Below are 22,295 nucleotides of genomic sequence, written 5' to 3'. Positions count from 1 at the left end.
GCACAAAGAGAGGCTCTGAAGTCCCTCCAGAAGAGAAAAGTTGAGTAGCTTTGTCTTTTCAAAGTCTCTGCTTGTTAAATGTCTCCTGGATGCAATGCATAGTGCCCTTCTAATGCTAAGGGTTAAACATCATCGAGAAATGTCTCTGATCTGTCAGAGTAAGAGGAAAAGAGCACAGAAAATGTAAACTTCACATTGAAGTAGATGCAAGTAGAATCCCTTCTCCTGGCTAGGGTGCATCATGGCATGGCCTTTTTAAAAGGATAGAGGTACAATAGCAGCTCCCAGCCATCACAAGATCTGCACGAGGTGAAAACCTGAACTTCCCTCTCATTTCTTGCATCTATACCAGAATGAGCTGCAGCTAACGGCACTTCTGTACATTCGATGGACAGTTCCGTCTGGCATGAGCAGAGAACAGAGCAATATCCCCCCAAAAGTGGGAGAGCAATTGCATCTTCACTAACTGTGTGCTTCAGAGCAGACTCCACAGACACATCAGGGAAAAGTTCATAACAAGCCTTAGCAGTGCCTATCTGCGTACCCCTCACTTAGGCTCTGCATACGTGAGCATGTGATTGTCACACATATGGGCCGACCTGTATGTTTGTAACACCACAGGCTGATCCTGTTTGTGAGGCTATCGCAATAAACATTCTATTGGCCAATCTTCTAATCAGCAAATTTCTAGCTCCCTGTTTGCTTTGCTTCCTCTTCTGCTTCCCTTTCCCATTTCACAATGGAAAAAAAGAAGGAGAGATAAAACCCCTAGCTACAGAACCAACACGGCTAGGCATCAAGCATGATTAGCTCTTTGCCTGAGGACCAAACCCACTATGCATGACTGTGACGAGTCCGACGATAACTTAGAAGTAGCTTATGGAAATGGCTTCTCTGATTCCTGCTTCCTGCCTTTTTTCTGTTTACTGCTCCTATGCTTGACCTATTCAAGGCTGCGATCTGGGCTTTTATTCCAACCAATCCACGAGACAGAAAAGTGTTTCTGACTATTAGGGATTGGTGGGTTTCTTGGTGGTTCTTTTTTTTTTTTTATTATTCAGCTTTGTATTTTTATTTATGTGTACGAAAACTAGATGCAAGAGATCATTAGAGAATCAAACAAGAAACTGCATCCTCTAAAGGTACGCTAGGAATAGCCTCAAACTAGTAAAACTGGGTAAGTCCCCTTCTTCTTGATGTTGACATATTATGACTGGAGAGTAATTTACTAACTTTCTCAGCTCCCACGATGGATAGCAACCTGATAATTAAATTATCTTAGGTAAACATTCGTCATCCATATTAATACCTGCTTTGGGCTGTGGTTATTGATCATCTAGCAAGGTGACGTATTGCAAACGCACAGGGATGATGCTGATGTATTCAGAAGGTATTCACCTGGCTAATGGGGTGCATCTCCAAGTGCATCCATCTTTCAATCATTTCTCTGACTTCCTGCAAGACTACAGATCTCCCTCAGGAGTTATCAGACCTTCTACTTCTCCATCTACAGGGCTGACAAGAGATCCCTTTAGACTCCTCCGCCCTGCCACAGAAGGGGAGGGTACCTTCACTCCTAAGATTTAAAAAGGGACCCCCAAACCTGTAGGAGATCTTGTGACACATTATCCCAAGAAAAGAAGACCGAAGATTTGCCACTGAACTAAGTATGAAGGTGAGTGAGACTCTTTTGGTGTGTGGGAAACATTTAGTTTGCAATTTATTTTTTTTCATGTGAGTATAATATTTAGGAACTGCAGGGAGGCTTCATAATTTTAACTTAAAAATAACCTGAGAGGAATATACATATAGTTCTATTCAGTGTGCTTGAAACAACTGCATTAAAAAAAAATTAATAGCACAATGTGGTCTCAAAACAAGGATGAAATATACCACTGTGAATCATAATGTTAAATGCTCTGTGTTGCCCATTACTGTTATCAATGCATGAATAAAAATCTGGTCTGTGCGAACAAGCAGAGGTGCAACTTGTTCACAGAATATTCATGCTCAATGCTTTCATTTGCATGTGCTGCATCAGTAAACAAACTCCAAGAATCAAACAAGCCTCTCTCATGACATGTGTGTAATCATGGTTGATGCAAATAAGATGCTAAATTTAAAAACTTTCTTTTCCTGAGGAAGCAGTGATTCGCTCTCCTGGTTGGTTAGGTGGTTGGTTGGTTTGCAATGGCAAGTCCCCTACATTTGCTTGTTGTCTAAACTCTATCATTCAAGGTCTGGTAAAATCAAGATATACTTTGTATCATATTTCCCCTTTAGTTTGTCATTATTCTCATTTCTGGAGGATCTAATGACCTTATAAATAGGATCACAAAAGGTACTTGCCTTGATGGCAGTTCTCACCAGTATGGAAACTTTATAATGAATATGAGTAAAGAGAATAAAAGAAGTTTGATTTAACATTGATCCTCCCATCAGATCCCTGTGTATTGAAGCTGAAATAGCCACTGAGCAAGAGGAGCTTTGGCAGTAAGACAGGGAGAAAGGAGGGACTGGAAATACCCTCACATTTAGATTTGAACTTGAGAGGATCTACAGACCTGAAAGGCTTTTCCTGTACCTCATGGTTCTTTGTTATGCTCAGGGACTGTGTAAACTGACAGCATCTGCAATGGCACTGTTCTTGGCAGCGTCCTTCGTATCTTTCTGCTGGAGCGCACCTCAGGTAAACAGCTTGCTCAGGCTGAAAGTGCGGCATCCATGAATCTCACAGGTTGGTGCCATTAAAGTATTTGCACTAGTTAGTAACAGCAAGCAACGCTGATATCTCTTTTCTCTTTTTTTGGCTTAAAGGTTCATTTCCAAAGGAGAAACTGGACTCCTCAGGCTATGCTCTATTTGAAGGGTGCACGTAAGTCCCAAGCTCTTTCTGTTTTGAGGAGATAACTTTCTCTACCACTGGATTATTTCTAATCTGCTTGGCTCCACACAAGCAGTAAATCCTTGAGAATGCTGTGGAGGTAGAAGTTCTGAGGCCTGCAGGGATGTGTTGCCAAAAAAGCCAATGGAATCCTGGGCTGCATAGGGAAGAGTGTGGCCAGTAGGTCAAAGGAGGTCATTCTCCCCCTCTACTCTGCACTGGTGAGGCCACAACTGGAATACTGTGTCCAATTTTGGGCTCCCCAGTTCAAGAGGGACAGGGAACCGCTGGAGCGAGTCCAGCGAAGGGCAACTAAGATGATTAAGGGCTTGCAGCATCTCCATTATGAGGAAAGGCTGAGAGAGCTGGGACTCTTTAGCCTGGAGAAGAGAAGGCTGAGGGGAGACCTTATTATGGCGTACAAGTATCTAAAGGGTGGGCTGAAGGAGGATGGAGCCAGGCTCTTTTCAATGGTTCCCAGGGACAGGACAGGGGGCAATGGGCACAAGTTGGAATATAGGATGTTCCGTTCAAATACACGGAAAAACTTCTTTACGGTGAGGGTGACAGAGCACTGGCACAGGCTGCCCAGGGAGGTTGTGGAGTCCCCTTCTCTGGAAATTTTCAAGACGTTCCTGGATGCAGTCCTGAGTAATGTGGCTCCAGGCAATCCTGCTTTGGCAGGGGAGTTGGACTAGATGGTCTCTAGAGGTCCCTTCCAAATCTGAAAACTCCGTGATTCTGTGATTCCGTGATTCCGTGTTAATTGTTATTTCATCTTGTCTCTGAAACAGTGGCATTGTCAGTATCATTTTTAAAGAAATCAAATCGAAGAAAGCAACTGTTGGAAGAAGAAAAGCAAAACAAAGTACTGAAAATGTAGAGTTTGAAGCTTGACTGTAAAACTTATTGGAAAAGCAGTTTCCTTGTCTGAAATAATCTTAAAGGGGGTTTAAGACATGCTGGGTATAATCATCATTCCTTATTCTCTCTCAGGCTTTATTAAAACATTTTCTCAAGCAATAGGAGAGCACACATTCCTATTACAAGCATCTTGCATTAGAGTTGGTATTAAGACCACAAGCAGCCTCTTCTAAGGAGAACTGGATGTCAGTGTTATCAATATTGTGGTGCTAAGGTTGTGTAAATGACCTTTTGAGTTTCTATCGCTAGTCCAGAGTTAAAGAAGCATTAAATATAAAGATAAAATCTGGAGCCAAAGAGAGATTTTATCCTTTCATGCAAACCCACAAAATTTAACAGAACTATTATTTAAAAAAAGAATAATCTATTATGAATTGTTGTTTCAAAATTAAAAGCTGTCAGGTAGATATTAAGAGGGCAAGAAAAATAGCTTCCTTGAAATTAAAAAAAAATGAAACTCACAATCCTGAAAGAAATGCGAAAGGGAGACAATAGGAATAATAAAAACATAAAATAAATATAGGCTCCAAATGGCTGTAAGTGTAACTGGAAGAAGCTCTAGTGCCATTAATAAAATTATTTCTATTCATAAAAGCAAATAATTTGGCCCTTTTTTCTTTTGCTTAAGTCTTCCAACTGAATAATGCACTGTGCTTCTTCTATACTGACTTGTGTATCATTCTTACTGATGAATAGGAAGTAGTGTGATTATATTTTTTTAGGGCACTTAAATTTTTTTTTTAATTAGAAGTATCCCTTTAAAAGGCAATACTTTACACTCCAGCAAAGAGATTGAAGGCTGTTGATCGTACAGCAGTCGAGAAAAGAGTGAGGAAAAGACAGCAAATTCCTCTCTATATACAGTTCCTACAGCAGGTTAATACAAGAATCAAAACGGCTGAAACAGCTGTTCTATAGAATAAAGTATGTCTTGAGTGTTCTGATTCAGGATGAACTATTGCTGATTGGGAATACCCCAGGATGGACTTATGCCTCCCATTTTATGTTTGTAGGGGTATTGCTGTAATTTTGTATTTCAAAAAGACTACTTTAGGGATTGTAAAGTAGGAATTACAACAGTTTAGGGAGGTTGTTTTCACCCTTTCCCCACTGCTTTTGTAGAGGGACGTCGATTCATCTCAGATGAGAGCCAACGAAAGGATCTGTATGACAGAATGCAGCTTGGTAAGTACATGTGCACACGTGTATGTAACACGTCAGTCTTTCCTCAGATTATGGGAGAAACCTGTGGAAACTGGAGGGGACTTGTTTTCCTGGAATTATATTCAAGGAAGCAATTGAACTCCCTTTTGTTAGTTCCTTCGTTCCAAAAAGCAAACGATAAAGACTGCCTGACTTCCCTCTCTTGTGTGCCTGTGTGATTTCACATACATAAATGACGTTCCAGATTGACCCGGCTGTTAAGTGGGATTATCATCAGTACCTTTGACTTTCTTTTTCCACTGAAAAAAATCAAATCAAGTTATTAATTGTGCTGAACTGACAAATGACAGAAGTAGACAGTGTTAATCTATGCTAGACAACGTTTCTGGAGGAAACAAAATGTTGTGGCAAAGTAAGAAACAAATGAAAAAAGAAAATGTTGGTTTTACCTTCTAAGGGACTTTAAAACAGCCCCCTTTTTTAAAAGATTACTAGTCTGTTCTGTGTTAGATGTTTATCAGGCTGCTTTTGAGCAGAGAATGCTATAGAGTGAAGGAGACAACAATATTTTTTTTCTCTTTGGGACTCTAGTTATAAAGAAGTAAAGAACAAAATAAATAAATGCCAGTAAACATTAACAAACCATGCATCTCTGATTTTATAATTCTAGAAACACGCAGCCAAAACACAAATCCTTTATCTCTTTCTGAAGCTGCAGCGCTGTTCCTTAGTTCCCTACAGAAAGCACGAGGAGAAGGTAAATGCATGTTTTGTATTACCCTGACTTTTATAAAAGGGCTTTATCAGTATTTCATTTACTAACAATTTAGTAAATTGATCTAAAAGGCGTGGTTTGAAAAGAGATATTATTCCACAGAGTGCATTATATTAGACTGTACATTTACAGAGAGGTTATTGCATTAGGGTGTACATTTACACACATTAGAACATGAATCAGATAAATGATAATAGGTAAACTTTTGTATATTCTGCTCTTAATTTGCTTTTCAGATTTTTATTAGTTTAGATTGAAGGGAATGGCTATTTTGAATTTAATTTTCTGAACTCTACTGGGGCTTCTTTCTCTGCAGAATGTTGTTTGCTTGTGAAATTTTTATTCCTCCATTGCCTTTTATGTCCTGGTGGAAAGGCTTAAAAGAATCCTAAAAGGCCCCAGCAGAGGAGCTGTGGGATTCACATCTGGGTCCGGAGAGCTCTGTTGTTGGCACAGCTGACAACAGGTCCCAATGACATCTAGAGGCAGAAATATCCTGAAAAATCCCATAACTAATTAACGTGTTCCCAGCCTCCCAGACATATTGTCTAACCCTCTCATCTCTGTCTCCTCACCACCTGCTTCCTCATCACCTGCTACGTGCTTCCACTTCTCACTTTAGAACCTCAGAACCCACATCTCCCTTCCACAACACCCCACAGCAAAACCCAGCTACTGAGTCGGGTGTAAATAACTTGTGTTTCCTCATCTCCTTCACGCACATCGCGCCCCTTTAGATGAGGACCCCTACCTTATGCTCCCCAGCTCCCTCACCCTGCTATCCTTCCTAGACCAGCTTTCCTGCAAAGCCATTATGCTGAACTCCTCATTGTCTGATGCATACATACAGCTCACCAGGCTGAGACCCTAAATCTATGCTCTCCATGTCCTCTGTCATTCTACCTTTTGCCTCTTCAGGTACATAGACTATCTTTTGGAAATGGAGCTGGGGACAAGGAGGTTATAAAAGGACGATACACCCTACAATGTTGTGGAGAGTCTGTGCTGGGCTTATAAAAGCCCAGCAGTTTGTCAAAGTTACGCTCTTCCCCTCTTTGGTTCAGGACAGGGAGGACCAGAAGGTGGCTAGAAGCTACCTTTGTTTCTTATTGTCCTGGTTGTGAGTTCCTTACTCAGACTTTAATTTCTGTCATCATGACAGGAAGAAAATGTGCTTTACTTGAATTAGGACATGTGACGTAAAACCCTAGTAAAAATGAGGTCGTTTTGTACCTTTCACATAGATAAGGTAAGACAGGCCTCTTACTGCCTAATTGCCTTTGACATCATCAACAGTATGTGATAAATAACTGCCTTGCCACCTCTGTGACATCACCTCTCCTTAGTTATCTAAAGTATGCAGCTTTCCTGAAATGAAAACCAGGACAGAAACACCTGGCAGAATTTACCTGGTGTATGAGTAGATATGCTGGAATCCCTCCTGTCTTGTTACACTTCCTAAAATCTCCCACTGTATGTCACGTTGCGCTGGGGCTCAGGTCTCTCTTCCCTGCCCTGGCAGAACTCTGCTAACCAAAAAAATTCAGTGGCATTTTGACTGAGAGAGAAAGGCAGGATTAAAAACGAGCATAGTGCTTTGGACAAAATATATAAGAAGTTCTAAAGATAAATTAGTGAAAGTGTCATTTGTGTGCTAACAAAAAGAGAAAATCCGCTGAAGTTCACGATTCATAAGTTTTAGTGGTATTTTCCTGCCTGCTGTTGCTATTCCAGAGGAGACAGAGGACAGCAACAGCCCCCTAAGAAAGACGGTGACATATCTGAGAGAGCTAAGCAGAACTGGCAGCTTGTTTGAAAAATACTATATGGAATAACATTGCCGTCATTGTGGTAGGGAATAACAACACAGTCAAACCTGGGTAAGCCCTGCGTTTTCAGAAGACCGCTTTCAGGTGATTTTAGAATCCTTTTGACTGCGAGAAATGTGCAAATAAAGAACAAATGCAATTATTTTCTTCTGCATGTAAAATTTCTGCCTTGTACTAAGACATCCCTCTAGACGTGGTTTGTATCTTTGCTCTTCAGCAAACAGAAAAATTCCTACATTTAAAATGAGAGAAGACATGGTTGTATCTACAGATGCCTGCATCTCTTAGCTAAGCAGTCACATTACACTAGGCCTGTGCCTGACGCACATCTATCTCATGAAAACTTTGGCTGACTGAACTTTCTCCTTTATCTACAGCTTATTTTTCCCCATTGTGTCTTGTCTTACAGTTGAAGAAGAAAACAGTGATCACCCTGGCTACTTGACAGATAATCTATCAAATTGGTGAAATATTTCCAATTTCTTTAATGTTTGTATTGTATATACCCTGAAATCATGACTTGTGTAAACAGTATTTCATCCATCCTCACTAAATTTCCCAAAGGGTGACGTATATACTCATTGCAACATTTTGAATGCAAACTGATTAAAAGTTACCAGTTTAGATAAGGAAATTATTTATAAAGTTCCTGCCTTGTTTAGACCATTTTGCATGTCCTGCCCAAAATTTAAAATTCACTGTACCGTCTTACCTGAAAGGATGATTAAAACTGTCTTTTTTGATAACTACTTCATTAAAGGCAATTTTTCAACAGTATTCGGTAAACCTTTTACTGCCTTCCACCCAGCTGTATATTGAAGGCTTTTTATTTCTGATAAAGGTAGATTCCTTCACCACTTCCACAGCTGGCCCTGTAATTTGCTGAAGGTCAATAAAGTCAGTGAGATATTCAACCAATCCAGCCATCTTTGACTGCAAAGCAGGTGATTTTTTTTTCACAGATATTTGTCACCACAGAGAACAGCCAACAGCGCTTACTTAGACCTCAGTGCTGCCCTAGTTACATACACACGGGATCGTATACTCTGAGCAATCCTACTGAGCAAGTCCCACCACATAAAGATGGTATGGGGATAGGTCTTACAGGATCAGGGCCTCATTAATGACTATGGCATACAGTCACTACTGTTGTCAGGAGGTGAAGTACTGCTGGAGGTAGTGGTGGTGTACTAGGTGCAAATCTAGTGTCACGCACGACAACAGGCCCATCGAATCATAGAATGCTTTAGGTTGGAAGGGACCTTGAAGATCATCTAGTTCCAATTAATTACATCGTTATTGTGCTATTTTGTCGGCCTGGTTTTTGAGTTGCAAAACTGGAATTATACATATATCAGTTAATTATCATTCCATGCTGATAAGGATATATTTAATGCTATTTATGTAGTTTTGTGGTCTTACTGGAAAGTCCTCTGGAGTTCTCATGTAATTAAAAAGTAGCTACATGATTCTTGTGTCCAAGCAACTACGTTTTATGTTTTTGACCTTTAACCCTAGTTGTGCTCTTCATCTTTTAATGCTGCTTTCCTCTGATCTTTCTCATGACACTGCTAATTTTCTTAACTGACACTAACTATAATGTTGCTTTTCCTCGACACAAAGAAATACAGCCAAAGGAACAGGGGAATTAATTTCTATCATGGGACTATAGGCACTTTCAGTAATTGTTCATAATCTGTATAATTTCACAGAGGAACATAACTGGAGGAATCAAAATGTCCTTGTTTGTTCATTTTTAAGCACTAATATATCTTTCAATAGCAGTATATGTTGTATGACAGAATGCATTCACGATGAACTTCATCTAAAGACCAATGGTATCCACCAGCATCTTTTTATTAATTTAATTGCTCTTTGTTTCAAGCATACTCTGAATACCCCAGGTGCATCTGAGTTATTTTTCAGCATATTTTACAGTATGATCAGAGAGTGCTCAGACAAAGAGTAGAAGTCTTATACATCCCTTGATTTGGTAGTATCATGAAATTCATATGCCTCTAAATGTCCCAGGGCTAAAAAACCTACTAATCACATTCACAGCTGACTGATTTTTTTTTATGTATTCCTGATCTAAGCTCACTAGCTTAAACAATTCTTTACAAATATCATGAAATAGAATAAACATTCTGCCTCATTGGTGAGCTGTTTGTGAAATCCTAATATTTTCAATCTGGCAGATGATCATTTATGTACCAGATAGCTGCTACCAAGCTTGTCAGATGTCAGTAACTCTTAGAAATGTGTGGCATTTAAGTTAGGTGATCTGACGTCTCGACTGAATGAAAAGACATTCCCTCTAACACTGCAAATTCAAAAGAGATAAATGTTTTGCTGTAGTTAAATTGCCTTCCTACTGATGGCTGGTCCTAGCATTCAAGGCAGAACTAAAATAAGCCTAAAAGCATGAGGCAGAGATCCCTTTGACCACTGGGACCATTTCTGAGAAGAATGGGCATAGTATTCACATTAGTCCTATCTCAAAAGTTGTGCACTTTCTGTCACTGGGCAGGTGCTCAAAGCATGTGAGCGTGCTGAAACAAACACAGCTGGATTTGTGCGAGATGTCACGCCAGCTCCCTGCTCTTCCCAAGGAGCTCAAACACTGTAAACGCATCTAAGAGAACCTGCAACCTGGATCATAGATATTGCTTATTTTTCTACTCTGGGACTTCTCCAGAAAGAACAAGTGTAGCTGTCTTAATGCAACCCTAGCAAAACCTTTCCACCTCCCATATTGTCTGTGCTGTGCCTCCATCATTTAGCAATATTTACAGTATGTGTGTAGTGATCACATCTTTCAGCACTGCAATGAAGCTGGGTCTGGAATGATGATAAACAGATGTTCACCAGCTTGTGGTGACTAGGACATTTTTAGGCAACAAAGGAAGTGCAGGATCACTCTCAGATGATGCTAAGGCAATTTTGATGTCAGAGAATTTGGGGTGAAATGCTTTTCTTCAGTACAACAGAAATATAAGCGATAATATCAGATTTCTTGAACTATTTTCTTAAGAGAACATTAACTTATTGCCACATATGAAAAATAACTACTCATTGTTTTACTTACTTTTCAAATGGCTAAAAAGTAGTGACACTTTTAAAATCCAATTAAGTTTTTGTCATAAGAGCCTGAACCTGTCTTCTGAGAATAGTTATTCTTTCAAGTATCGAATTCAGCTTAAGAATGAAAGTCCAATTTTAAAACTGATGTTAGGTGGCCAAAAATACAAATAGGCACCTAATGACTTTTATTCTATATGGCCTATAGTAAGAACCACGTCATCAAATGTTGGTTAAGTGTTTGAAAGGTAGGTGTCTAATCAAAGTTGTACATCTAGCCTCCCCTTGGGGTTGACAGTGAAGGTAAATACTTCCAAAGGTTACATTGTCCTACCTGCTGAAGAACAGGCTGAATCAATTCCTGGAAATGTCTTTTCTTGAACAACGTAGGAAATTCTTCTAAATTAAATTCTTCTAAATTAAATTCTTCTAAATTAAATTCTTCTAAATTAATTCTAAATTAAATTTTCTAATTAAATTCTTCTAAAATAAAAGATGAATCTCCTTCCTAATGTCTTCATGTCAAGATCTACTTCTGAAGAGCATGTTAAGGCCCTCTCTGCATCTCTAGGAACGGAAATACTTTTGAAAGCTTTCTGTAAGGCAAACAAAATGTCTAGTTCTTGTTGTGATCCTCAATTATTCCCCAAGCACTTTTAAGTTTCAGGTACTTTTCAAAATTATCTCTGTGGGCAGATGTGTTCCTGGATTTCTTTTAGCATTATTTGTTACGATTAGGTCTTTTCTAGAAGGAGTTAAATAGACCATGGATTAATGGGGCAATTGGAAGAACAAGAGTTACTCATCTTTGAATGTTGTCACATTGCTCTATGGCATGTAAGCTTGTCTGCAGGAGGTGGTGTTACTTAAGGAAATGTCATTCTCTGTAGCCAAGTCACATTAATTTTCTCCTAAATTAGTTTGTTAACAAACTTAGAACCTAAGACAAAATGAAAACAATAAAAGAGACATACCAGAGGAATCAGAAAATAAACGGTCTGCTGTTTATTGTGGGTCTAAATGACTTCAGAAAGATGACTTCATTTGTCTCTCAAATTCAAATGCTCACTGCATAAGACTTTATATTGTTCCACAGGAAGTATGTTTTACCCCTGGATCAAGACACTTCTATGTGCTGTAAAAAAAAGTTTTAAATGATGTAAGCTTACAATAAACAGCATAAGGAAAAAGAAAGACCATTTTCAGTGTATCTTTTTCAACCCTGCCAAGGTTTCCCCAGTGTAATACTTTTTTCTCTAAATTTTTTGAGCTCTGTCTTAAAGTTCATGTTAGTTTAGGAGGGGAAAAGGTGGAACATAAATGAAGCAGGAATACATTTGGGACACCCATAATGGAGCTATCAGCATGGACTATGATTAATATAGATGATTATGTAGACAAAGGTATGATCTGCAGTTTGTATAAGCTCCTGAGGGTATTGTCGCATTCTCTATGTTTATTAAGTTTGAGAAATCTCTTCTACCTCAAAGGGGCACAGAAGATTTGTCATTTAAACTACTTGCAAGGTGAAATAATGCCAGGCTTTCCAACAGCGTAGCTCAAGTAACATTTAAGATTCCTCTAATTATATCACACTGTCCTTAATACAAAGCTTGCCAAGCCTACAGAAGAAACTGTTGAATGGATGGAGAGACCCTGCCAGGGTGAGAGCAAAGAATTCAGTTCCTGTATTCTCCATGCTGCTTCTTTTTTCCTTGCGGCAATACTCCAAGAGAAAAGGGAGACTTGATGTTTTGCCTATCCCTTTCGGCTTCCTCATCCTCATCATATCTTTCATCCTCATCTTCATCTTCACCTTCGCTATGGTGAGGGCTGGAATGCTGAGAGACGGAAGGTGATGGTGGCACTGATGAAGGCCTGGGGTACCTGAAACCTTCCGTCTGGCAGAGAGAGAAGCAAGTTGTATATATTATCACAGTGTTCCTCAATTGATTGTATACAGCAATTTAAAGCTATCAACACTTCAAAGGAAAGCAATGGTGGGATGTAAGCTAGACCTGCTCTGCACTCTAAAATTTAACTCCCTTGAACCCAGATCCCCTCAGTCCTTCTCTGCCACTAAGTACATACTTGTATGGCAGTGAACTTTAGCCTGTGCTATAAACAGTATGCTGCACTTCCAGTACTGCTTTTTGCACAATATGACTATCTTTATTGAGCCTTAAAACCATCAACATAACATGAAATCCTTCTGTACTCTAGTCAGAATATGCTTATTGAAATTCAGAATTCATTCTGAAGTTTTAAAGCAGTTTTCTAGTTATAATGTCAATATCTGCAAAATCAGAACCAAGCAAGGGGTTTTGGCCTAAGCCTCCCTCCTCCTTCTTATTTAAAAAAACGAGTTGCTCTCTGGAGGCTTGGTTTCAAATAACATGGTTCTTCCATTGGATCTGAGCAGCCTCCCTTCTCAAATTAGTGCTAATATGCACTATGCAAGAACTGTTAGAAGGTGTGCCTTTAAACTGAGCCCTTGTAGTTCCAGCAACAGCCTCCTCCTCACATACCATGTTTAGATGAAGGCAATGCTTTGCCTTGCTTTCCCTAGAACATCATTTCCCAGCTCCCCTTCTATTTGGTTTGTGCGGAACATCTCCAAGGCATTTATGAGAAGCAAAATTAGAAGTTGCCACTCTTCTAATTGGAATTTCAAGGGTCTGTTCCTCAGCTGGTCTAAAGTGTCATAGCCCCATCCAGGTCACTATAAATCATCTGAAGAACTGTTCCTGTATTGCACCTGGTACCCCTAGTGTTTGCATCTGGTACCATTACAACTCCTGACTGGGTCTATAACTTGAGCTTTTAACTCCGAGTTCCTACTTCCCTTCAGCTAAAACAAAGCTTGCTAACTCCCTTCTCTTTCTGTCACATACACACACTCTTTCTCTCTCTGTAATGTAGCTAAAATGCAAAGGAGCTCATCTCCAAAAGCAGACTTTACCTTTGGTGGAGCACTTGGTTCCATCTCAAATTTATCTGGGAATGTTCTGCTAAGAGCCAAGTGTCTGGCATGGATGTAATACTGCAACATAAAAGAGAAGGCTTTACAGTCAAGAAGTTTTGGGTAGATTTAAGCAAGTAAAAAAGGAACATAAAATGAGTATCTTCTAAAAGACAATGCTGAAGAAAGACTAAACATATTTTCAGCTAAGGACAATCCAACTGATATCACTGATTGTAATGAAGATATTACTGTGAAGTAGTGAGCCATTCATGTTAGATTCACACTGAAGTAGACTCTGGAACAGAAGCTGAATAAGGTTTCTGTAAGACTTGAGATGTATCAAGACAGAACCCAGCACTTGTCTCAGTCAGTGTAATTCTTATTGAGTGACAGAAATTCTTTGTCTCTCAAGAGAGAACTGGCTCTTTTTTAACCAGGAAAATTTACATCGTTAAGTGTGCATGTGTATACACATAAACTTTGGACTCATCCTTGCATAGGAAGCATGTGTAACAGTTACAGAGAATTAACATTTATGAGTTTACTGAGAGCTGGTACTTAAGAATTTGGCAAAAATATTTATGGATCCACTATATTGATGAGTCTCCATCACTTGCACAGAAAAAAAATAGCTTGTTGTGTCAGGGTCTTATGCTGTGTTGGGAACCATATAAACGGAAAGGTTCTCACCCAGATATCAGGGCAGAACAAGGTCCAAAATAGTTACAAAACTGATATATATGCATCCCCTTTGCTCCTGTGGACTTGAGAATACTACTTTGCTACTGTCTTCTTAGTAGGTGGTACTGCAGTGTTTTCTGCGTCAAATTAAATACACTATTTTTCCTTTAAGGCACAGAGGTAGTTTAGGAGTGTTGAGGAACCACAAGGCACAGAAACATTTTAGGAAGAACAGGCAGGACTTTTGAAAGAGTCTAGATGACTTTGGAGCATAAATCCCACTTCGTGTAGGGTTGCCAGTGTTGTCAGAGACACAAGCTTTTTACATTGTCTTTAGCATGAGGAGTACAAAGACCTCAGTGTAACTGTCTTTGGCTCTAACCTATTGAGTTAAGTCATGTCTCTCCTTACCAGTGGAGAAAGGAAGAATTACACTGAAGTGTAAAGGCAGGCTTTGCCTTCAGCACTTTTGAGAGGTGCTTTTCAGAACAGGGATGTCTCCTTGCATTGTAGCGTGATGCTGAAGACTGCTAGTTAGACCTATGTGTCTGGAATTTTTAACACCTCTATTACATAATTTCACACACCCTGCCTAGGTATCTCCAGTCCAACAGATCTGAGAGCCTCTCAGTTCGGTTTCTTTGAATGATCCTCTGGCGACGGGACTGCTGACAAAATCCGTACAGGAACTGAGTCAGCTGGTTGCATGATTCATCAGGTGAGCGGAACCTCCTGTCAACTATGTAGATGCCTGAAGGAAACAAAAAAGGTGAAGATGAGTGGAACTGAAAATGGGATCTGACCTCTTACATTTTTATTCTGCCTTCTGTCACACAGTCTTACAAACATTACATGTATGATATGTTCTTTTTAATGTTAGAAGGCAGCTATAACTGGAACATTTGTTACTTTTCTAATGGAATGGAAAGCTGCAGAGAAACATGTATTTTTTATTTTAATTTTCTTTACCTTTCAAGCTGAAATTCCGCAAATTATTCAAAATTCAGAGGCTTTGTTGTTGTGTAAGTATGTCCAAAAGGATTCAAGAGTTTCTGGATAAAGACATATCATGTTATCTCCCACAATTTTTAAAATACTGACTGCTTAAAAAAATAGTCCAGTGCTTTCCTAGTTTGGAGTAGAATTTAGAAGTGTGGATGGTCAGAATCAGCCTGTAGGAGAGAAGCTGTGTTTTCTGTAGAAACACAAGTGTTTCCATATACAATTCTGGCAGAAAGAGGGCCAAGGTAAACTTTGCCTTTATGTAGTTTGTCAAGATCAATATTTTATTCTTGCCACATTCCTTACACCAGGGTGTTGGGAAAAAGAGGGTACTAGACTTCAGCTATCTTAGGGGACAAAACAGATGCAGAACTACCTTAACTGAAGCCCCAGTGTCCCCTAGGAACGTACAGTAAGTTATGTCAATGCTCACATCTGTGTTTTGGCAGAGAAGAGCACATGACCTGTGTTCTCCGTCTGTGACCTTTCTGAAGGCTCTCAAAGACATGTCTACCCAGGCAGGCGTAGCTATATTTTGCAACTGGCTCTACCCCCGCCTCTAGATCAGGGCATAGTTGGTACAAGTATGGAGCTGTCATTGCCTGACTGTGCAGACAAGCCACGGTACTTAGAAAGAGGCCCTAGTTTGGACAAATTGTCAATATTGTCTTGATACACCAGGAATTGGCTACCCTCCTCCCTACAACACTCCAATCATGAACCATTTCTAAACCTTTATGAGCAGATTCTTATTTGTAAGTAGGTTCCTTTTATTTTCACAGGTTTACTTTTTAGTGTACATGATAATTTATTGCTTGGTGGGCGAAAGTTTCACTGGCATCAGGTCCCAGCACATATTTCTTGGACTACACCAAAAGAAGCAGATTTTTCACAGGCATTAAAGGGAAGTGCTGGGAGACTCCAGAGAAGGTATGAAGAGCACTGAGCTTGGAAGCATGAAGCAGACAAAAGCTTAAAGGCAGACAAAAGGGAGAGAACCTGGAAAGGGTTTGGATAAATATGAAAGCTTGAATGGCTTGTTCAACATAATGAGATGTTTAGAGCTCTGAATATATTCCTCCAGTTAACTCCATTGCACTAGTGAAAGCACGAATTGAAGAGTAACGGAATTGTGGCTGTGCTTTTTGCTTTCTTAACTCAGAGGTGGAATTTTGATATGGTGTTAAAATTTTTACCATAAGCCGCTGGGTCAGCAACATGTTCCTGCATGAAACAGCCGAATCCAGAAAGGTTTGTGGTTACACTGGGAATGCCCATCACAGTACATTCAGCTGCCAAAAGAAACAGACAAAAAGCATTTCAGGGAAACATCATTTCAGTGGTTTCACCTTGAGAGAAAAAATAAAAAGAAACAGGCAGACAGAAGGTCCCATAACACTAGAGCTGCCCTGAAAATGTCAAGTGAAAACTATTATGCTTTGTTATGGATTTGGAGAAAAAGAAAAAAGAAAGAAAGAAAAAGAATTTTTTTAAGAGAAAATTTCACACTGTTTTTATGAACATCTTTGTGTTTCCCAGCAGCTAAACTGAAAACTTTCTGGGAGTCCAGTGCTGAAACAGTGTACTACAATATATGGTCTGGATTGTTCGTTTGGATTTTAAATTGAAGCTTTTTGTACATATATGTTCATTAGTTGTTCACAACTATTAACAAAAATGAATCTCTTAAGTGCAGGAGCGTGTTAAACTTTGTATTTTGGTATTCATTGTTTGTAAATTGATCCCTATAGCAAGAAAAAAAAACAACAAATCCCATCACTAACTCAGGACTTCATTCAAATTAGTTGTGGAGCTAGTTTTATAAAATTAGAAAATGCATGCATCTTTTGCAGTTATTTCTATCATTGCTGTGAGTAAGGATAACTGTTTACTTAAAGAGTTTTTGCCAATGAACTCAAGCCTAAACTAAGCATGCAGATAAACAGTCTTTGCAATGCTGAAAGCCATCCACATGGCCTTCATTAATATGACAATAAAACTGGTGTCCATAAAACAGAGCTATAAACCTACCCTAAAAAAATCACGTTTTGTTTCTTTTGCATTAGTAATGGAAAGAGAAACTACCCTTTTAAGTAGTGTAAATCACAGCTATCCTCAAAACTGCTAAGTACCAGTCTAACTTTTCTGCCCAGGTTTACTTTAATGTTCACTTCAAAATCATTCCTGGATGTCACACTTTTTTTATACCTTAGCTGAGATTAGAACAGGAAGAGAAATTGCCAGAATGCACAACAGTTGTCTTACTTGGAATTGAATAGATCTCTTACTTGGAGGGAAATAGCTCTGGAGAATGACTAAATTTGCAAAATTTCTATTCTGATTCATTTGCTTACAACAAATGCTCTTCAGAGGGGCGCCCCAACTTTTGGATGTGTATCAAGATGATAGAAGGGATTTTGGAGGACATAAAAAGCCCACGCACCTAGGCTTCGATCTTCATAGGTATTCAAGTTCGTAGTTTGCACTGATTTCATCAAGTGTTGAGTGCCTTTTGTAAATCTGGGGCAACTTTTTAAAGTCAGAAACTACATGTTCCCTGTACCTTTAGAAATTTCCATTTAATTCTGTGAGATTCTCTACCACTGCATGTATTTGTGGTAAGTATCTTGGATATGGTGGTACATAATTCTATGAAACTTAATTGTTATCTTGAATTAAATCCACTGAAGTATGTCAACTGGTAGCATCAGATTTCTTGCCCTACTTTTTTCCATATGTACACTCTAAATCTTCTTATAAAATCCTTGAATCAAGTTAAGAATTAAGTTTAAAAACTGATTTTTTGTTCTAAAGCCACAGAAAATCAAAAGATTACATGTTAGTATGGGAAAGGGTCCAGCGCAGGGACAAATGTGAGTAGTTGCCAGTCAGTAGATGCCATTTTATACCACCTGGCCCCAAATTTTTGCCAGCAGTAAGACCTTTGCACTGCAGAGGAAACAGAGCCAAAAGAGTTTTTTCAGCACTCCAGAAGAAACTGGCTGCAAAGCTATTCTGCGTCAACAGAATGGGTATTCATCTTTTGATACTAGTTAAGTGTACAGATTGCCTACCTGGAGTGTAACCCCAGGGTTCATAGTATGATGGAAATACACCAAGGTGGCAGCCTCTGACAAACTCCTCATAGTCCAAGGGCAGCAACGGGCTTGTTGAAGAAAGAAACTCTGGATGTACGATCACCTGGATATTCAAAACTTACATTAGAGGTGAAAGAAAACCACCATCAATACATTTTAATTATCAATAAGCTTAAGCAATTTCCTCACTCTGGTCTTTCCTAGGTATCTGGACAACACCTCCTTTGCCCATCTGTTATCTAATTCACTTCCCACACTAAAATGAATCCTGCCTAGGTGCAGTCTTGTCCTGGAAATAGTACTGATAATGAACACTGCAGCCATTATTCCACATCAAGGATATGCTTTTATCCTTTCTTAATAATGTAGTAATGCTACTCACTTGAGTAAATTAACACATGAACGTATTCAACAAGTAAATGGGCTGTAAACTCATTATGCAAGCCTATTTGATCCCAATGGCTTCCATTGGCAGTGCTGAGGCTATTTTTCACATGCCACTTGTGTCTGCATGTGTATGTCATACATCTCTCAAACTGCCTTTCCATTTGAAGTTTACAGAATTTTTGTCCATGATATTCAGCTCATTAAGTATTACACCAGTTCATGCAGCAGGTAATTTTCCAGTGGTAATGACAATTTTGTACAAACTTGACATATAGTTAGCCAATCAAGTCTGCTGAGAAGCAGGAAGAGGTGTCTGTGGTGTTATATGCTATCTGCTTTGTAATGACTTAGTTCTGAGGAATTTTTTATCACGTTTATATACAATGCATCCTTCCACCCTACTTTTCTTACATCTAATATATAGGATGAGGGGTAGTGGCTTCAAACTGGAAGAGGGTAGATTTATAATAGGTATTAGGAAGAAATTTCTCACTATGAGGGTGGTGAGACACTGGAACAGGTTGCCCAGGGAAGTTGTGGAGGTCTCATCCCTGGAAGTGTCCAAGGCCAGGCTGGATGGGGCTTTGAGCAACCTGGTCTAGTGGGAGGTGTCCCTGCCCATGGCAGGGGGGTTGGAAGTAGATGATCTTTAGGGTCCCTTCCAACTCTAACCATTCTATGATTCTATGATTATTACCACATTATGCTCTCAGAGCTCATTGGAGACACATGCTTAGCAGAGAATGTGTTAAGCCAGGAAGATGCAACTAGGAAGTTGAGGGGAATGTTTACTCAGTTATTGTCACAGGTTTAAAAGCCAAAACACTGAGAACAAGTGATATGTCATTGTCAGAGATACTATGGATCTGACTTTAAAAAGAAGGTTTGGAAGAGGAAGTATTTGCAATTTTAGGTTCTACTTTGAATAGATAGATGAGATGATGAGATAGTCATAGTTAACAGAGAGAATGCCAAAGATTGCCAGACCAAAAAAAGGTTTGGGAGACTTGTGAGTGGGAGCTGATAATTTCTGTGGTCTGGCAAGATAGACATGGAAGTAAGGAAAGGAATTATTTACATACATTTAGCTTCAACAGTTGATGTAAACACGAGCACAGCATGAACAAGAAGTATTTCTGCTCGGGATCAAAGCCCTGGTTACCTTCTACAGCAAATGCTGAGTGTCAGGGTGCTGTTCTTAAGAGAGGAACCAATACTCCAGAAACATCTGTGCTCAAACTCTGGACCTCCAGTTTTAAGGAAATGACTCTATTACAGTTTTACACCTGGGTGCAAACGACCTGTGGCACTTCCCGAATTTCAGAGTAGTAGTGCCTCATTCAGTACAGGAGGCAGCAATGAAAGGAATTCCCTAACATCAGATTTCTAACTTGAAATTAACTTGGTTAAACAGCAACTGAGGATATCTGTGAAGTGACTAGCTGTTATTCCTGGAAAAGGAGGAAGAGGGAAGAAGTACTCTATTAGTATAACACTGCCCATCAAGAATTTGACTGCACTCCCCATGCTAATGATCCAGACTGAGATGTTTAAAGAAATTCCATTTTACGTTTAAATGAAAATGACAGAATGTACCTTTACTCTGTCTGTCCGGTTATTGAAAAGGCCAATGCGTCGGATGGTATTGAGGATTGGATCATTGCCATCATCAATCATGTTGTGGGTGGTCACTGGAGGCAGACTGTGTCGCTAAAGAGAAAAAAGGCAATCAATAAGCAAGAGAAAACTGTTGGCAGAGTCCTGTTACCATTTTCTTAGGTTAGTGGAAGACAGTGGGAGATTTTGTCATTGATGTGGATAGGTTTTTACCCTTTCATTTTAAGGTAAGAAAGGAAAGTTATGCTCATGTAATGTTGTCTTCTATATAACTAAGGCCACAAATGAGACCATAAAATCTGTCACAGGACTTGGTTCATTTACCTCAAAATAAATGTATTTTTACTAACTTTTAGAGAGGCCTACCATTTAATTTTAAAGGCTTTTAGTCAATATGTTGTGCCTCTTTAAGAGGCTGATTTTACATATTTAACTGATTTTACATATTTAATAAAAATGGAAGAATCCAGGCTTCAGGAACAATGCGAAGTTCACACTTAGTGCAGAAAAAAAGAATTAGGACTTTTTGGGTCCTGCATGTGACTGGGGAAATATCCATGGATTCCCCAAAAGAACTAGTTTGGATCATACTCTCATTAAAAACAATCACAGCTGATCTTTAAATGTTACTGCTGAGAAGTATATTTGCTGAAACTTTTTTTTCAATGCATGCTTATCACTGTATGTCATACATAATCCTTGTACATAGTCATGTTTATCATTTATACTAGACATTTGTGTAAATAATACGTTTTCTGACCTGTGTTGAAAAGATGGCTCTTTTCATAATGGTTATATCATCTCGGTCAAGAATCTTGTTCAAGTCTGGAATTTCTCCTCTGCAGATGCAACACAAAGCCTATTTTACCAAATGACTTATTATCAGTTTTATAAAGAAAATGAAGAAACAGCAAACAAGGTCTGATCTGAAGTCTGCTGACATCAACATGAATCTTTCCTTTGTTTTCATGGCCCTTCTGTATTCCCTACATTTTGTTCTCCCATACACTTGCTGACCTTCCAATTAGTTTACAAAAAAGCTAAACAATTCTCTTTTTTTCTGTTTTTCAGACACACATTGTTTTTGCTGAAGTTCCAGTCAGCTCATCTGTGATTTGGGTCATTCACTTCCAACTGTCTTTTGAAAGGATATGACTAAGCCACTAATACATATTACTGTGTCTCTGGTGCTTTTCTAAGCTGAGGTAGCTGATTGTCGACAGTGAGTAAGCCTTTTTACTTAGACATCCCCCATCCCCCGAACTCTTTCTACAATGGGGTGCTAGCACCTTTAAATTTTTTCTCTGTGATCTGCCTATTGAACAAGTAGCCTGTATATGGAACAGAGGATCCCACATTCTTCTCCTATGCCCTTCCTATGGATGTGAAAATCTTACACAAAAAGCAGAAGCACAGAAACACCACAGCTGAACACGTGGCTTTGCAAGGCAGAGCAAAGTAACCTATACACTCACTTTAGCAGGGCATTGTAGAGTTTCTTTCCAAACTTTTCTTTCACAGACTGTGCAGTGTCCCTAGGAAAAAAATAAATATATGTATAAAACAGGAGAATCCAGGACAAAGACAGAATAAAAGAGATCCCTGCTGTTGGAAATTAAATTTTGCTTTCGTGTATACTGATGGAATCAGGAATGCAGCAGCAGACAGAGGTCTGGTTCTCAAAGCTCTTTTATCCACCAGCAGCCACACCGATGCATTTCAACACAACTGAGGATTTGACCTTCATGCAAAGATGAATGCACTGTGAAAGCCAGCAGCAGACCTCACTAGTGATTACTTCTAATATTTTGCTCTGATCAGTAGACCACACTTTCATCTCAGCTATGAAAAAGAGAGCATATATATGACTCTGTGTAGAGAAACACGA

At 39.2% G+C, this 22,295-nt stretch overlaps 2 protein-coding genes across 2 annotated transcripts in view; one reads left to right on the top strand and one right to left on the bottom strand.

Moving 5' to 3' along the window:
• Positions 1-1,669: 1,669 nt before the first annotated feature.
• Positions 1,670-8,044, top strand: SPX (spexin hormone; the record flags this gene model as incomplete). The annotated part of the gene is made up of 6 exons (XM_082481119.1): positions 1,670-1,675; positions 2,609-2,689; positions 2,818-2,875; positions 4,931-4,993; positions 5,643-5,729; positions 7,986-8,044. 6 exons carry the CDS (start codon positions 1,670-1,672, stop codon positions 8,042-8,044), a joined length of 354 nt encoding a protein of 117 aa, XP_082337245.1.
• A 3,906-nt stretch (positions 8,045-11,950) lies between these two features.
• GYS2 (glycogen synthase 2) overlaps positions 11,951-22,295 on the bottom strand; it is a 46,149-nt gene continuing 35,804 nt past the window's right edge. The window contains exons 9-16 of the mRNA XM_082495987.1: positions 21,883-21,942; positions 21,168-21,246; positions 20,387-20,500; positions 18,380-18,506; positions 16,502-16,597; positions 14,891-15,054; positions 13,620-13,700; positions 11,951-12,558 (exon numbers count right to left, since the gene is read on the bottom strand). Coding sequence (XP_082352113.1) covers positions 12,337-12,558; positions 13,620-13,700; positions 14,891-15,054; positions 16,502-16,597; positions 18,380-18,506; positions 20,387-20,500; positions 21,168-21,246; positions 21,883-21,942 — 943 coding nt within the window. The 3' untranslated portion in view covers positions 11,951-12,336. The remainder of the gene's footprint in view (positions 12,559-13,619; positions 13,701-14,890; positions 15,055-16,501; positions 16,598-18,379; positions 18,507-20,386; positions 20,501-21,167; positions 21,247-21,882; positions 21,943-22,295) is intronic.

Source organism: Vanellus vanellus (assembly GCF_965231255.1).
Source record: "Vanellus vanellus genome assembly, chromosome: 1".
NCBI lineage: Eukaryota > Metazoa > Chordata > Aves > Charadriiformes > Charadriidae > Vanellus > Vanellus vanellus.
The sequence above is the reverse complement of the archived record's forward strand: the minus strand, read 5'-3'. Positions and strand labels throughout refer to the sequence as shown.